Raw genomic sequence first — 17543 nt, 5'->3', positions numbered from 1 at the left:
CAGTCTCCTGACCTCAATATCATTGAACCACTCTGGGGAGATCTCAAACATGCAATTCACGCAAGACAGCCCAAGAATTTACAGGAACTGGAGGCTTTCTGCCAAGAGGAATGGGCAGCTTTACCATCTGAGAAGATAAAGAGCCTCATCCACAAATACAAAAGACTTCAAGCTGTCATTGATGTTAAAGGGGGGCAATAAACGGTATTAAGAACTGGGGTATGTAACATTTTGATCAGTGTCATTTGGGTAGTTTCTGTTGCCATTATGATTTAAAAAGAGTAAACACAGTTGATTGATAATAAGTGGCTTCAGCCAAACAAGCACTAACCATGAGTGAAAGAAAAGTTTTTGTGAAAAATGGCCAAGAAATCAAATTCTGGCAGGGTATGTAAACTTATGAGCACAACTGTATATACAGGAGTGCCTATGCAACCTTATATACCAGGTAGTACATTGCTAGTTTTCACAAGGAACTTAACCACTTGCTGACCACGCACTGTACATTTACTGCGACAGTGCAAGCTGGCTGCGCAGATTCATGTATATATACTTAATTTTACATTTCCGGATCACAGCACATGCCGATCACCGGGTCCAGTGATTGACTGCCGCCACCCGGTGATCGGCACTAAGCATCACAGAACACAGCTCTGTCAGTGTAAACAGAGCACAGCTGTGCTCAGTGATAGGGGGTCTAGTTGTTTTTTCATTCCCCGCTACATAGGGAATGAAAACAACTAGATCGCCAGTAAAAATTGTACACGCATAAACAATTGTTATGCACATATTTAACCCCTTGAGCACCCTAGATGTTAACCGCTTCCTGCCCAGTGTCATTAGTAAAGTGACAGTGCATATTATTAGCACTGATCACTGTAATAATGTCAGTGGCAGTTAGTGTCAGATTGTCCGCTGTCCCACTATAGGTCACTACTAGTCACTAGTCGCCATTAGTAGTATAAAAAAAAATTCCAGTATATATCTCATAGTTTGTAGATGCTATAACTCTCACACAAACCAATCAACTAATTTTTTTTTTTTTTACCACAGACATAAGCAGAATACATTTTGGCCAAAATTGATTAAAAGATTTGATTTATATTTATTTTTTATGGGATATGTTTTATAGCAGAAAGTAAAAAATATAGTTTTTTTTCAAAATTGTCAGTCTTTTTTTTCATTTATAGAATAAAAAAAAAACAGAGGTGATCAAATGCCACCAAAAGAAAGCTCTATTTGTGTGAAAAAAAATGAAACAAATTTTGTTTGTGTACAACATTGCATAACTGTGCGATTATAAGTTAACGTAGCGCAGTGCTGCATAGCAAAAAATGGGTTGGTCATGAAAGGGGGAAAACCTTAGAGAGCTGAAAGTAGATTTTTCTGGCTGCTTGGCATATTTTGATGTTTTCTATAAGATAGCAATCTTACCTTTTTTAGTTCAAGACCACTTTAAATCTTTTTCAAAATGGCACAGAATGACAAATTGTTACACTAAACATGACTCAACGTGTTAGATATTTACCATCCTTGTGAATATATATGTTGAAACCATCAAATGCAGTTGGTGGCTTTGGTGGGAACCAGGTGATTGAGACTTTAAAGCTGGGTGGAGGAAGAGGATCTTGGACAGTTTCAGCTGAGAAACTTACTGAAGTGGGATTCTCATAGTCTGGGGGGATTTCGTTCACAAACCCTTCAACATCCACTGTTGCAGTCTCACTGACCCACCAGTAGGGTGGAGCTGTTGTTTCAGAGCTGTTAGCTAGATATTTCTCTTCAGTCCAGTTATAAGGGGAACTAGCTGCTGAACTCTCAGACTGATCATCAAACATTTCTGCTGACTTCTCGGTGGGGTTGATAAGTTTGATTTCTGTTGTGGATGTTTCTACAGCAGTTCTTTCAGCTGGATCTTCCGAACTGCTAAGGTTTACAAGGAATATTTGTATGGAAATATTTTGAGGTGGATAAGGTGCTTAAAGGAAAGAAGAAATAGTGAATTAATTGTGCTTCATATGTATATGATATTTATTGAGAACATAGTATTATTACAATATTTATATATATGTGTGTGTATCAATTGCAGCAATCTAAGTGGATCAGCATTGTCCCTACAGTTAGATGAACTGGTTAGACCCATACACACGTTCGGACTTTCCGATGGAAAATGTGCGATCGGATTGTGTTGTCTGAAATTCCAATCGTGTGTGGGCTCCATCAGACTTTTTCTGTCTGAATTTCCAACACACAAAGTTTGAGAGCTGGATCTAAAGATTTCCGACAACAAAATCCGATCGTTTAAATTCCGATCGTGTGTAGACAAATCCGACGCACAAAGTGCCACGCATGCTCAGAATAAATTACGAGACAAAAGCTATTGGCTACTGGCCTGTTTATAGGCCAGTCGTACTTGATATACGTCACCTCGTCTTGAACGATCGGATTTTTCAACAACTTTGTGCGACCGTTTGTATGCTAGACAAGTTTGGGCCAAAATGCGTCTGGAAAAAATCTGACGGATTTTTTCATCGGAATATCCGACTGTGTGTTCGGGGCATAATACAACTCTTCATTTACAGTGCCTGCAAAACTATGAGCCTGTTCGCTTGTATGGTGGTCACATTGTGGATAATATATAATAAACATGGAAGTCCAGGTCAGCTTTTGCTGGAGAACGGGAACAGGGAGCAGTCAAATGTACAAATTTACTGTTGCCTGTATATTGTATATTATTGCCCAGGTATTGTCATGATTGCTGTTGTTTGCCTATGTATTGTCAAGTCACTGCTGTTTAGAGAAGCAAATCACTATAATTTAGTCCCCTGTAGGTCGTTCGCTATGAGAGCATACCACCATTAAACCCCAGTTTTTTTTTCTTTTTCAGTATTCCATTATTATTCCCATGTTAGTGTACTCCAAGGTGGCCTACATGTGCTGCTAATAGCACTTGAATTTTATGTATTTATTTACCAACATTAATATATTCAACATTCAGATAAAGCAGGTCTTTACTGTTTCTGATTTTATTAGTATTTGTTTTATTTCACGATCATTACTAAAAAATAATAGAGGCTCTGGACAGCAATAATATAATTACAGGGGGTCTAATCCATCTCCGCTCTATCAAAAACTAAAAAAAAAAAAAAAAAAAAAAAAAAAAGTTTTGCATTTAGTTATAGTTTAACCACTTGCTGATTGCTCCTGTAGCAGTTTTACTATATATATATATATATATATATATATATATATATATATATATATATGTAATCCAGCTCTTCCGGGTATCGGGCGCAAATGCGTGGCCACCGCCGGCTCGCTCCCGCTGTCATTATACCCAGCGGGAGCTGATCAGTGGGTACCACGGACTCAATGTCCGCTGGCACCCGCCGATCATCCTGCAGAGACACAGAGCAGCGGTCTGCCTGTGTAGATTGCTGCAGATCACTGCTCTGACAGGAGGGAAGGCATGGATTCTGTGTCTCTGAAAAGCAGGGACATGGATCCATATTTTCCCCCTGTAAAATCACCTCCCACACTGTAGTAAAACACAGGCTAGGCACACAGTTAACCCTTTAATTGGCCCTGGTGTTAACCCCCTTTCCAGCTAGTGTCATTAGTACAGTGACAGTGCATATTTTTTAGCACTATATTAGTGTCACTGGTCCTCAAAAAGTGTCAGTTAGTGTCCGAATGTCTGCTGCAATATTGCAGTCCCACTATAAGCCTCTGATTGCCGCCATTACTAGTAAAAAAAAAATTATAAATGAAAATTAATAAAAATATCCCATAGTTTGTAGAAACTATAACTTTGGCGCAAACCATTCCACATACGCTTATTGTTTTTTTTTTACCAAAAATATGTAGTAGAATACATATTGGCCTAACGTTTTTGAAGAAATTTTTTTTTAGTGGATATGTTTTATAGCAGAAGTAAAGAATATTGTTTTTTTTTCTAAATTGTCAGTCGTTTTTTGTTCATAGAGCAAAAAATAAAAAAGGCAGAGGTGATCCCACCAAAAGATAGCTCTATTTGTGGGAAAACAAAGGACATACATTTTATTTGGGTACAGCATCTCATGAGGTAATTGGAAAAAGCTTGTCACATGATTTAATTATCTTATGAGATATTCTTTAGTCAATTGAGCCCTGTATGTCCACTATGCTAGTTATGTCACTGGCATCCATAAATCTGTAAGTACTGGTGTGCGCAGCCTATTGCATTAGGGTGTGCACCCCAGAGCACAAATACACATGGGTGTATATCAGCAGAGCAGTGGACGGTGTCAGTAGAACAGAGATAGGAACTGTGAGGGTTATTTACGAAAGGCAAATCCACTTTGCACTGCAAGTGCACTTGGAAGTAAAGTCTCTGTAGATCCGAGAGGGACATGCAAGGAAAATAAAAAACAGCATTTTAGCTTGCACATGATTGGATGATAAAATCAGCAGAGCTTTCACTCATTTCAGACCTACCCCTTAGATTTAGAACGACTGCACTTCCAACTGTACTTGCAGTGCAAAGTGGATTTGCCTTTCGTAAATAACCCCCAGTGTCTCTGCCTCAGGAGGAAGAATGGATCCTGCATTTACTGGAGCTGGCACACAGATCAACACTGAGGGGTTTATTTACTCAAGGCCAATCCACTTTGCATGCAAGCACACTGCAAGTGCATTGGAAGTAAAGTCGCTGTAGATCTGAGGGGGGCATGCAAGGAAAATAAAGAACAGCATTTTTGCTTGCACATGATTGAATGATAAAATCTTTAGAGCATCCCCTCAGATCTACAGTGACTACACTACAAGTGCACTTTCAAGTGCACTTGTAGTACAGAGTGAATTTCCCTTTAGTAAATCAACCCCGTAGTGTACCTGGATACAGACCAGGTCTATGAGCTGCCTATGGCACCTGTTTATGTGGAAAAAAACCTTGATGTCTGGGAGATTTAATAACCTAGAAAATATTTGAATGTCCCAGATAGATACATGTCCTAGAGAATAGTGGCACATGTTATATGTCTAGAGAAAATGTCATACATCCATTTCACAAAACTGAAATGTAACCAGGCGTGCATCCAACAAGACCACAATACCCCAAAATCATCCCATGAACATTACCTGTATGTCATTCTAGATCAAATGTTAGGGTTGCCACCTCATCCCTTTAAAATTGAAAACATATTGATTACACAGGTTCTGTAGCTGATTTAGGTGGTAATAAACTCACTTGGGGGGTTATTTACGAAAGGCAAATCCTCTTTGCACTGAAAGTGCACTTGGCAGTGCAGTCTCTCTGAATCTAAGGGGTAGATCTGAAATAAGTGGAAGCTCTGCTGATTTTATCATCCAATCATGTGCAAGCTAAAATGCTGTTTTTTTTATTTTTGTTGCATATCCCCCTTGGATCTACAGTGACTGCACTTCCAAGTCCACTTTCAGTGCACTTTCAAGTGCACTTGCAGTGCAAAGTGAATTTTCCTTTAGTAAATAACCCCCTTGGTGCTTTATCTGCATTAAATTAGCCTCAGAGTCTGTGTAATTAATATGTGCTCTGGTTTAAAGGGATGAGGTGGCAACCCTACCCAATGTCCATATTTTAAGTCAAAATATTACATGTAAACATGGCACTTCCTTTATATATAGATTGGAGTCCCTGGAAATGCTGGCAATGTGAAAGACATCATTTTCAGCCATGAAATACTGCATATTTTATCATCTTCCTCAGTACCACCCTGTGTTAGATACTCACCTAATTTAATTACTGCATATTTTAGCTATTATTGTATGTCTTTTCTCCTTACCTGTCCGGTGTTGCTGTGGCTCATGTCCTACTCCGCTGCTTTTTACTAAGGTGGTTTTATTAAAGGTGGCCTTTGATACCAGCTGGAAGGTGATATTCGAATAGCAGATCCCTGGCATCAAGTGATTAAACACAGTTTTGCCTTTGAAGAAATCTGCAAATATATATTACATACATTTTGTGTAAATTAGAGGAATATAAAAATATATGACAGGAACCCTGCAAGTGGCATACAACATACAAATGAGGGGTAAAATAGACATGTGTAATTAGCTGTGTTATGAATCAAAATTCAGACAACATTTTTCACAATAGTAACGAATTTCAATAAATCCAAAAAAAATTATAACAAAAAATGCTGTTGGGCGGAAGTGATGTGTAACATCGCTTCCTTCATTCAGTAGAGTGGGAGCCATCATTCCCTCACTTGACTTCCAGGCTCTGAGGGAAAAGGATTGGATCATCTCTGGTAAGCGGTAGAGACAACTACAGGAGGGGCACCTCTCCCACCACCGATAAAAGATCTTGTGGGAAATCTGCCACAGAGACCACTTTTATGATAACGCGGACTGCCCGCCATTTAAGAAAATACTGGGGTTGTGGCAGCTATCTGCTGCCATAACCCTGGTATTTAACTGACGTATAATGATGGCGGGTGGTCTGGAAGTGGTTAAATTCGAAATGGATAAATATTGCAATAAATACAGTAAGGTACTGTAGCGGCCATAACCTTTTTTCGGGGCGACCTTAACCTTTTGGGCTTACCGGTTACCTCCGCGTGGCTTGTTCTTCCACGTCTAGGGGTTCCCAGGGTTGATACCCAACAACTTTGGACGCTGACACCAATAAAGTCCTTTTGAAAGGTTTTATTTTGCAGGGGTAACATCCAACAACACAGTGTCGTATAGGAACAGAGGGCATGGGTGAAGAACTCAGGCACCTTGAACTGCAGACAGAACAAAGTCTCTAGTACCTCCCAGAGAGTATCCACTCGCAGCTGGGTGCTTCAAGGCTGAACAAATCTCTAGTCAGAGATTATGGCAGTCAGCACTTTGATTCAGAACTTGTAAAATCTCTGACCTTGAACAAGTTGTAACTGAAAGTGAACGGGAACCTTTTTCCTCAGTACCTGGAACGTTCTCTGTCTCCTTGAGAGTACTGGAAAAAGCGTGGATTCGTCAATGTCCTTCACAACTCAGCAACCAGGCACTTCATAGGATGCCAGTTTGTTGGCCCTCCTCCGAAGAGTCCTCCCCTGGTCACTTACAGGAGCTGGAGTGCCCCTCCAAGCCGAGAGCACACCCGGACACTTTGAATCCTCCCTCAGTTACTGCACCTCAGACCAGCTGGTTCCCAGACTCGGGAAAACAGACGGATCCCTACCCCAGACCAGGCGGGTCTATCGGGGGTAACCAACAGAAGCATGTTGCGGAGTGTTGAACGCTCCATGACCGGGACCCTCGCAGGGCTACCCCGGTCCAGAAAACAGGAACAGACGGCTAGGGCCTCACGAACGAACCACACGTAACACGTGACCTCAACATCTTAAGTACCCTTCCCCAGACTCCTCAGCGGGGCCCGGCACACCCACTGATTGGCTCTGAGGAAGCTGATACCCAAAACATCCAAACAGGCCTAGTTCTGGCCTGTCATGTGCACCTCACCATACACATGACCAGGCAGAACTCTAACACAGCCCAGCCAAACTGATGTCAAAGTTAACCTACATAATTAACCCTCAGAACCCCACTACCGTTCTGAGGCAAAAACTAAATTTATACATGAATGACACTTTGTCCAAAATGCCATCCGCTACAGTACAAAAGTAAAATAAGATGATGATGATTCCTATTTAGGCTACTTGATAGAATACAATAGAAATGAATAGAATAAAAAATAGAATAAAACAGAATAGAACATAAAAAATAGAATAAAATACAATGCAATAGATTAAAAACAGAATAAAATAGAATAGAAAATAAAAGAATAGAATAAAAAAATAGAACAAATATAGCCATCTTCCGAAATTCAAATTGATTTAAAAATAACGAATATAAAAAGTGAATTCCAAAAATGAATCATTCTGACATAAGGAATATGGCGTATCAAAATGATTAACTTAACAAATGAATCCAAAAATAATAACATTTTTCCATTGTGCACCTTTCTGAGGTACAATACCTGAATAAAAAGAACAGTAGTGTATTTATATATTTATTTTATATATACTTATATATGAAATGTATTAAAAAAAATAAGGCAGATCTCAGATATAAAAAGAGGTGAATCACTTATTAATCCAATGTGCTAAATATAATCTCTTACCTGCAATTAGGATGTAAATGATTACAATTATTTCAATCAGAATTATTCATAGAAAAGTTCTCAGTATTGTGCACAAATGTTTCCACTATACTTGACAATTCCTATGTGAGAGGGCATCAATTAGTCCCTTTTCCTTTTTTTCCATGTATGTGTACATGTGAGTCATAGAAATGTCATCAGTTCTGGTTATATAAAAGAGGCCTCATCCAATCTATGGACAACTTGAAAAACACAACGTGTCCAAACTGAGGAGATGACATTCACCAAATTATTAGCCCATCCTTAAACATTGTTCCTTTGTCATCCCTGTGCATTGCCGTGTAGTACGTCTTTGCAGCCCATTCATTTGAATAGGCTGCAAATCTCACCGGGTCGCACAAAAAGTAGTGCATGCACTATTTTTAAAAACTGTGCTGCACCAAATGGCATTGTACTGCCATGAAACACACACAAAATGCACCTTTCCTGCACCGTGTTCTGGTGTGAACTGGTCCTTAAGGCTGGATTCACACCTATGCATTTTTTTGTGCTTTTTGCATTTTGCAGATTTGCATTACAGAATGTGTTCCATAGGAAACCATGTTAAATGGACTGTATTGCAAATCTGCAAAATGCAAAAAGCACTAAAACTGCACAGGTGTGAATCCAGCCTAATATAGTTAAATAGACCCTGTCACTATAGAAATTAGCTATCAGAGCAAAGGCTCCCCACCAGCACTGCTATTGCTCTGAAACAAATAGTGTTCTCAATCACCTGTTCAACATCATGCACAGTGATAACCCTTTACCTAAACTCACACCAATTTTGAGAATTGGGGATGGTTGACAGACAAAAGATGATGTAACATATTCCCCTCTAAGGACCACTTAAGGCTACATTGTGTTTTCTGCAGCCAAAACATATTACTATTTCATGTGTTTATGAGGAGTCATAAAAGGCTGTCTTAAATTTGAAAGCAATCCAGATTGAGAAGACATAGACAACAGTTGGATTTCAGAAGGACAAGGTGGACATTTTGTGTAGGCGAAAGCAAACCGCATAAATATATTACTGACCTTTATAAAGCACAGAGCGGAAGTTGTTACCTTCCCAGTAACTGATATTTACTCGGCTGAAGACATTAAACTTCTCTGGATATTTAACTTCAAAGACAACTCCAGTTTCTGGAGATGGTTTATAGTCATGGACGGAAAGTTGGCTTACTGAAAGAGGTTCTACAAGGCAAAGCAGAACATAGGACATTAGAAGTGTATAAGAAAATTACACACAGTATCTCACAAAAGTGAGTACACCCCTCACATTTCTGTAAATATTTTATTACCGTATATCTTTTCATGTGACAACACTGAAGAAATTACACTTTCCTACAATGTAAAGTAGTGAGTGTACAGCTTGTATAACAATGTCAATTTGTTGTCCCCTTAAAATAACTCAACACACAGCCATTAATGTTTAAACCTCTGGCTACAAAAGTGAGTACACCCCTAAGAGATAATGTCCAAATTGGGCCCAAAGTGTCAATATTTTGTGTGGCCACCATTATTTTTCAGCACCGCCTTAACTCTCTTAGTGCCCGTTCACACAGGGGCGACACGACTTGCAGCGCGACTCACAGACGTGACATGCACACGACTTCAGCAGCGACTTGCAAAACGACGACTGTATAGAAGTCAATGCAAGTCGCCTGAAGTCGCCCCAAAAATAGTACAGGAACCTTTTTCTAAGTCGGAGCGACTTGAGTCACTCCTATTAGAACGGTTCCATAGTACAGAACGGAGCACGACTTGTCAGGCGACTAAGTCGCCTGACAAGTCGCGGTAGTGTGAACGGGCACTCAGGCATGGATTTCACCAGAGCTTCACAGGTTGCCACTGGAGTTCTCTTCCACTCCTCCATGATGACAGCTAGTCGATGTGGAAGTTCACCGATCACAGGTAAATTACCTCTCCTAGATTCAGCTGTCTCCACAATCAAGCAGGGTGCAGGCTCTGTTTGGATAGCCGCACTCAAAAAAATTCACCTTTATTGAATAAAAATGGATATCACAGCATCACAAATGGGTACAGACTACCTGTACAGCTCTGACGCATTTCACACCAGGCACGGTGCTTAGTCATAGATAGATGCTATATATACAAACAGACACATATATACAATTTAAACAGTTTAACCTAATGGCCAAAACATATGTACCATTAATGGTCCAGTTGAAAACACCTGTGAGCGTCTAAAATCTACATAATCACCACTGAACGAAAGAGTGCCCCCCACTGGATAAACTATATATCAAAGCATATAAAAATAAAAAAAATTTGCTGGTAGATGTTAGAGACCTTGCACTCCTCCAGCTTCTGTTTGAGGATGCCCCACAGATGCCCAATAGAGTTTAGGTCTGGAGACATTCTTGGCCAGTCCATCACCTTTGCCATCAGCTTCTTTAGCAAGGCAGTGGTCATCTTGGAGGTGTGTTTGGGGTTGTTATGGCCAACCCTCTCTTGCCGGCCTTAGTAAACAAGTCTGAAGGGGAAGTGTGGCAGACCCAACTGGGCAGGGGCTTTTGGAGGGGTCTGCAGGCTAGCCTTTTGAATACTGACTATGAGGCTGATTTACTAAAGGCAAATATACTGTGCACTACAAATGCACTGCGAGTGCACTAGGAAATGATGAGTTATCAGTTGCTCTACATATGAGGGGGAAAGATCTGAAATGAGGGAAAGCTCTGCTGATTTCTATCCTCCTATCACGTGCAAGTAAAAATTTTCTTTTTTTTTTCTTGTATGTCCACCTCAAATCTACAGCAACTGCACTTCCAAGTGCACTTGCAGTGTACTTGTAGTGCACAGTGGATTTGCCTTTAGTAAATAAGCCCCAATGTATTTGAGGGGGCTCTATTCTTTGGAAGGTGTGTCCCTGGGGGACCTTTGGAGTAGTCTTACTTCAGATTAAAGTCCATGTCTCCCCGAAACACCCAGGCCCTGAGAACTGGGAGGACCCGGATACAGATTTGGGGCCTCTGTGTTTTGTTGGGTTAAAGACAGCCCAAACCAGCATTGATTGCTTCATGCCCCTCCTAGATTTAAAGACTCAAAGCAGAAGATTATAATCATCTCAAAAACAACCTGATTCTAGGGTCTACTGCTGGTATGTGTAATCTGTTTATTAAAAGGATTGTAAAGTCTCCTTTTTTTTCTCTGTAAACATGTTATACTTACCTCCTCCATATACGTTTTTTGTATATTGGTTTTTGCCTGCACCATCGGAGCCCCCCCCCCCCTTTTTTTCTTTTTTATGTGTACTGATGCAAGTGCTGCCGAGCTTCACCATTTGGTTCCAGCACCCTTATTAAGGTTGGTTTTGGTCATTCATTTGCCATCACTGGAGTTCCTGTCCTGGTACCGCCTGCAGTATTCATTATATCCATGGTCGATACCGTGTGAAATTGGAGTAAGGTCAATCCGGGAATTTCCTGACATCGTATATACAGTCATCATGGACCTGTCCCATGGGTGCATTCATGCTCGATTGACTTGTTGTCTTATGATAGTCGAGTCCAACATCTCTGGTAAGCGTATATGAACCTTGATGTTTATTTTGAAGACGCCTACAGTTTGATGACTCCCGGGGCTGTGTGGCATCCTGTGTATTCACCTACGTGTCTTGATGGACATTTGGTGTTTCATTTACCTCTATGTGGACTTTTTCTCACTTATTTTTTGTCTGATTAATCTCACTCACAAGTTTGCACTGTTTATATGTTTGGTTTAGCGCTACATATTCACCACTATTACTGATTAGAATTTTTGTCACATTCTGGGTAGCTGCTTTTTCCTTGAGTCAATTTTATTTTATAGGAAAGGCGCAATAATTGTTTGTATTTCACATTCCCATAGACACACTTTAAACCTTGTAGATAGCCTTCCCAGAAGAGTTGAAGCTGTTATAGCTGCAAAGGGTGGGCCAACTCAATACTGGACCCAACAGACTAAGACTGGGATACCATTAAAATTCATGTTCGCGTAAAGGCAGGCGTTCCAATACTTTTGGCAATATAGTGTATTTTATTTGTCTGACATTTTCCAAGTGTGCAGAGTTGGTAGAGAAATGAGGATCCAATAAACAGTATGGGCGGAATTTGATAAAGTTGAAGCAGACAGAATCTGAAGCAGCTGCACATAGTAACCAATCAGCTACTATCTTTAATTTGTTCAGTTTAGGGCTCTTTCACATGAACAATCCATTCAGGTATGCCTGTCAGTTTTTTAGGTGGACCTGAACGGATGCTCCATAGAGGTCTATGGAGCGTCGGATGTCAGCAATGATATATTCACTGACATCCGACCCGCTCCGACCTGAAAAAGTGTGACGGAGGAAAAACCTACTTTTCCATCCGTCTGCGAATTGGATCGGGTGACGTCGGAATCTGCGGTCCGTTGTCATCCGATCTCACATAGGCGAGAGCAGCTCTCTGACAGGTCAGTCCCTGCACAGTGTGCAGAGACGGACCTGTCATCTTCCTGCTCAGTGGGGATCGACGGAGTGATCCCCGCTGAGCAAGCGGATGTTCACGGGTGGATCAGCACAGATCCGCCCCGTGTGAAAGAGCCTTAAGACTTGAAAATGAAAATAAAAGCTGAATGACTGCCTTACACAACTGCTCCAGATTCTGGCTGTTCCAGTTTTAATAAATTCCACTATACATGTTTTTTAAAGGCTTTGCTGAAATTAGATCATATGGTTAATCCCTGAGTGAAAGGCAAAGACATCAGAGTTAGGAGTTTGGCAGTAGTATATTAAAGGGGTTGTAAACCGTTGTTTTTTTTGTTTTTTTTAATAACAAATGTGTAATACCTCCACTGTGCAGTTCATTTTGCACAGTGGCCCAATCCACCTCTTCTGGGGTCTCCCGGCAGCGCTATCTTCTCCTCCCCACATCTAGAAACCACCTAGGACGGCGATGGCGAACCTTGGCACCCCAGAAGTTTTGGAACTACATTTCCCATGATGCTCAACTACACTGAAGAGTGCATGAGCATCATGCGAAATGTAGTTCCAAAACATCCGAACATCAGAAGTTTTTTCATCTTAATGCATAGGATGCATTAGTGTGAAAAAACATGAGGGTTTTGTATTGCTTTCTGTAGATCAGGGATGAATCAAAACCCCAGACTTCGTTTTGTATAAAGCTGAAAAAGGCTAGATTGGTGTAATCCAGTCTCAGAAATGTTCAAACCTTTACTATGTTTAGTGATCAGATTACAACCAGAAATTAAAAAAAATCCACAAATCCAATGTATCGGGAGGGTCAGGTTTGGCTGAGAAGTAAAGACGCTTTGTAGAGTTTGTCATATAGAATGCTAATACTCACTGGTCAGCACTGTCACAGATCTGGCTGGTCTTGAAGTCAAGTTGGAGTTTACCACCATCAGCGTCACTGTGTAAAAATGGTCGTGGTAACTGGCATTAAACATCAGCGGTTTGGGCAGTGAACTATTAGATTCTTCAAACTGGAGAAAATAACTCTTTGACTCGCCAGTGATTTTTGCAACATAGACAGATGAGGGCATTAAATCGGATTCTTCCAATGACATGATGAGAAGGTTGCTATCAGTCACCACCACTTGAAACATGGATGTTCCCTGTCAATAAAAAAAAGTAAAATACGTTAAATAACTACAGTTTTGTGGCTGTCTGGCTGGGCTGTGTAAAAAGGGGAGTCTGTAACTTGTGCATACTGGCCATAAATCCAGAACTCGGGTGACCAGTGAAAGAAAGGTGACAGATACAGTAAGTGGTATGCACCCCCTTGTCTTTTGCAAGTTTATGTTTGATTAATGCTGTCAAATTTTTCTTGGTGATACAAGTCCTCTAATAATGACAACTTAATGGATTACATTCACTGCAATAGGAATAGAACCAAACAGAGAGTGTCTATACAATTAGTAATAAAAAAATCTATATTTTATTAGAGAGCATCATTCCAATTGAATTTCACAAAGGATCCAAACAAACTACATAAGAGACTTTAAATATGCTCTACACGTGTCATATAGCGGTACATCCAATACAAAACTTTTTTATGAAAAAGATAAGAAAGTCTTTTTTACAGAGTTAAAATCTAAAAACTGCTTCCAGTATAACACACGTTATGGTGCAAATACAGTAGCTAAAAATTCAGTCTACAAAATATATCACAATTTTATAACATCATAAAAATCTCAGTACACAAGTTACATCATTTTTGGGATTACCGTTTCCTCGGGACTGTAAATGGAGCTTCCCTGTATGACAAAGATAACCAAAGTCCATGTACAACTTCCACACAAAATTGTGACATATTTTTAAATTTTTGATAATACTGTGGAACCATTTCTTTATTTATATAATCAATTGATAAGGTTTCAGTATTGGGTTGAATTATTTTTTTAGATTCTATTTGAAGGTTTTTTTTTCTATGCTATTTTCACATCACCTCCTGATTTGAACAAGGCCAGGTTCGCACCGGTATGACAAAAGCTCCGACATTGGGAGCTCATGTCGCATGACGTGTTAAAATCAATGTTTCCCTATGGGAGCCGTCTTAACTGGTCCGACTTTGAAAATGCTCCCTGCACTACTTGGTCTGACTTTGATCCTACTTCAGCCCATTGAATATCACTGAAGTTGGATCATGCGGCATGCGAATTGTGCTCTGATGGTCTTGAAGGGGCACTCAACGCCAATTTTTTTTTAAAAACGGCATGGGTTCCCCCCTCCAGAAGCATGCCAGGCCCTTTGGTCTGGTAAGGATTTCAAGTGGAACCCCAATGCCTAAAAACCGGCATGGGTCCCCCCCAAAATCCATACCAGACCCTTATCTGAGCACACAGCCTGGCAGAAAGGGGGCTTCCAGATTCCGATAAGCTCCCCACCCACAGACCCCAAAAACCAATGGCCAGGGTTGTCGGGAAGAGGCCTTTGTCCTCATCAAAATGGGGACAAGGTGCATTGGGGTGGAGGGCGCAGGGCCCTCCTGTCCCAAAGCACCCACCCCCCCATGTTAAGGGCATGCGGCCTGGTACAGTTCAGGAGGGGGGGCACTCGCTCGTCCCCACACCCTTTCCTGACCTGCCAGGCTGTGTGCTCAGATAAGGGTTTGGTATGGATTTTGGGGGGGCCCAGTGCTGTTTCTTGGGCGTGGGGGTTCCCCTCAAAATCCATACCAGACCGAAGGGCCTGGTATGCTCTTGGAGGGGGAACCCATGCCTGTTTTTTTTTACATTGTGCGTCGAGTTCCCCCTAAAGATTCATACCAGACAGTGCCTGGTATTGTCGGGGATCAAGGTTGGATACCTGTTCACTGAAGTCGGATGCATGTCGGACTTCAAGTCACAGGGCAAAGTCGGATCCAAAGTGGTACGACTGTCGCGTCATACCAGTGTGAAAGTGGAAAGTTGGAGAATATTCTGGAACTAATGGGCATAGGTGAGGAGGAGCTTTTATGCATATTTAGGGGCCCTTAGCCAATCCCTAGCAAGTGGGCCTGGCAGGGGACTAAGGAACCCTTAAATAGATATGGGTCATGCTGGTAAAGGAGTTGGGTGGAAGATGGAGGTCCAGTGCTGAGGGAGTCTGTCGGTGACCCTTGAAGAACCCCTTCTGAAGAGGGGCTCAACCTTGGGCCAGGGCTCAGGTGGCTGGCCTGGTAGGATCCTATTACAAGACAAAATAGAGGAAGTGGGAGCAAGGAAAGTGAGTAGATCAGCACGGTGCAAGGACAGACAAAGAGAGAGACTGCTACATGCAGCATTTGTCTTTTGAAGACAGTGGTGTGCTTAAGCCTTCAGCCTTGCTCTGGGAGAATCTCCATTGTATCAGTCGGGAGAAGAGGACTGGGAGGAAGCAGCCAGGTAGGCTGGTGAAGCGGCAGCCAGGGGCAGCCAGGTGGGCTAGCATTTCTGCAAGGAGTAGAGTTGGGATCAGTGTCTACAGGGAAGCAGAAGGTGGCAGAAAGCAGTTCACTCCACATGTGCTACTTTTCAAAGGGACTGAGAGTTCCTAGCCTGTAAGGGACTGTTGTTAAGCTAACAAAAAAACGGTTACTTCCTAAAGAAGTGAACCCAGCGGAGCTGTACAAAAGGATCAAGAGATTGTGCAGGAGGATCAAGTAGAAGCTGTATATATGGAGGAAGTTGTTTCTGGCTCTGTTGTTATTCTCATGTTTGGCATCCTATAATCCCTAACGCCATCCAAGTTACTATCCCCTAATAAAACAACAAAAAGAAGCTCCAGGGCTGCTTTCTGTGTCTGGATGAAAGAAAGAAATGCTATGTGACTGCCTGTGCAGCAGTGGGGAACCCTTTGCAATCTAGTTTGTATAGTCGATCAATAAAATGGTTAATTTCTTCATATTTTATTTTAGGGAAGTGGAGGAGTTTCAGGTTATAACATGCAAATAAACTGAATCAGGAAATGGTAATATCAAAATCCAATCTGCATTTCAGGAAACAACTTTTTCATATACAATATCTCACAAAAGTGAGTACACCCCTCACATTTATGTAAATATTTTTTAATATCTTTTCATGTGAAAACATTGAAGAAATTACACTTTGCTATAATGTAAAGTAGTGAGTATACGGCTTGTATAACAATGTAAATTTGCTGTCCCCTCAAAATAACTCAACACACAGCTATTAATGTCAAAACCACTGGCAACAAAAGTGAGTATACCCCTAAGTGAAAATGTCCAAATTGGGCCCAATTAGCCATTTTCCCTTCCCAGTGTCATGTGACTCGTTAGTGTTACAAGGTCTTAGGTGTGGATGGGGAGCAGGTGTCTTAAATTTGGTGTTATCGTTCTCTCAATCTCCCATACTGGTCACTGGAAGTTCAACATGGCACCTCATGGCAAATAACTTTAAGGCTATAAGAAGATTGCCAAGACCCTGAAACTGAGCTGCAGCCCAGTGGCCAAGACCATACAGCAGTTTAACAGGACAGGTTCCACTCAGAACAGGCCTCTCCATGGTCGACCAAAGAAGTTGAGTACACATGCTCAGCGTCATATCCAGAGATTGTCTTTAGGAAATAGATGTATGAGTGCTGCCAGCATTGCTACAGAGGTTGAAGGGGTGGGGTGTCAGCCTGTGAGTGCTCAGACCATATGCCGCACACTGCGTGGCTGTCGTCCCAGAAGGAAGCCTCTTCTAAAGATGATGCATGAGAAAGACCGCAAACAATTTGCTGAAGACATGCAGACTAAGGACATGGATTACTGGAACCATGTCCTGTGGTCTGATTAGACCAAGATTCACTTATTTGGTTCAGATGGTGTGGCGGCAACCAGGTGAGGAGTGCAAAGACAAGTGTGTCTTGCCTACAGTCAAGCATGGTGGTGGGGTGATATGGGTTGGGGCTGCATGAATCCTACCGGCACTG

The 17543-nt window shown here is 41.4% G+C and overlaps 1 protein-coding gene across 4 annotated transcripts in view; it reads right to left on the bottom strand.

Annotated features, from left to right (window-relative positions):
- PTPRO (protein tyrosine phosphatase receptor type O) overlaps positions 1-17543 on the bottom strand; it is a 112939-nt gene that overhangs the window by 70790 nt on the left and 24606 nt on the right. For all 4 annotated transcript variants that reach the window (XM_077468583.1, XM_077468582.1, XM_077468584.1 and 1 more), the window contains exons 2-5: positions 13492-13762; positions 9182-9340; positions 5802-5954; positions 1529-1978 (exon numbers count right to left, since the gene is read on the bottom strand). In XM_077468583.1, the coding sequence (XP_077324709.1) occupies positions 1529-1978; positions 5802-5954; positions 9182-9340; positions 13492-13762 (1033 nt within the window). The remainder of the gene's footprint in view (positions 1-1528; positions 1979-5801; positions 5955-9181; positions 9341-13491; positions 13763-17543) is intronic.

This window comes from Lithobates pipiens, unplaced genomic scaffold (genome assembly GCF_037356315.1).
Source record: "Lithobates pipiens isolate NorthernLeopardFrog02 unplaced genomic scaffold, aLitPip1_a1.2 Scaffold_8, whole genome shotgun sequence".
Taxonomy (NCBI): Eukaryota; Metazoa; Chordata; class Amphibia; order Anura; family Ranidae; genus Lithobates; species Lithobates pipiens.
The sequence above is the reverse complement of the archived record's forward strand: the minus strand, read 5'-3'. Positions and strand labels throughout refer to the sequence as shown.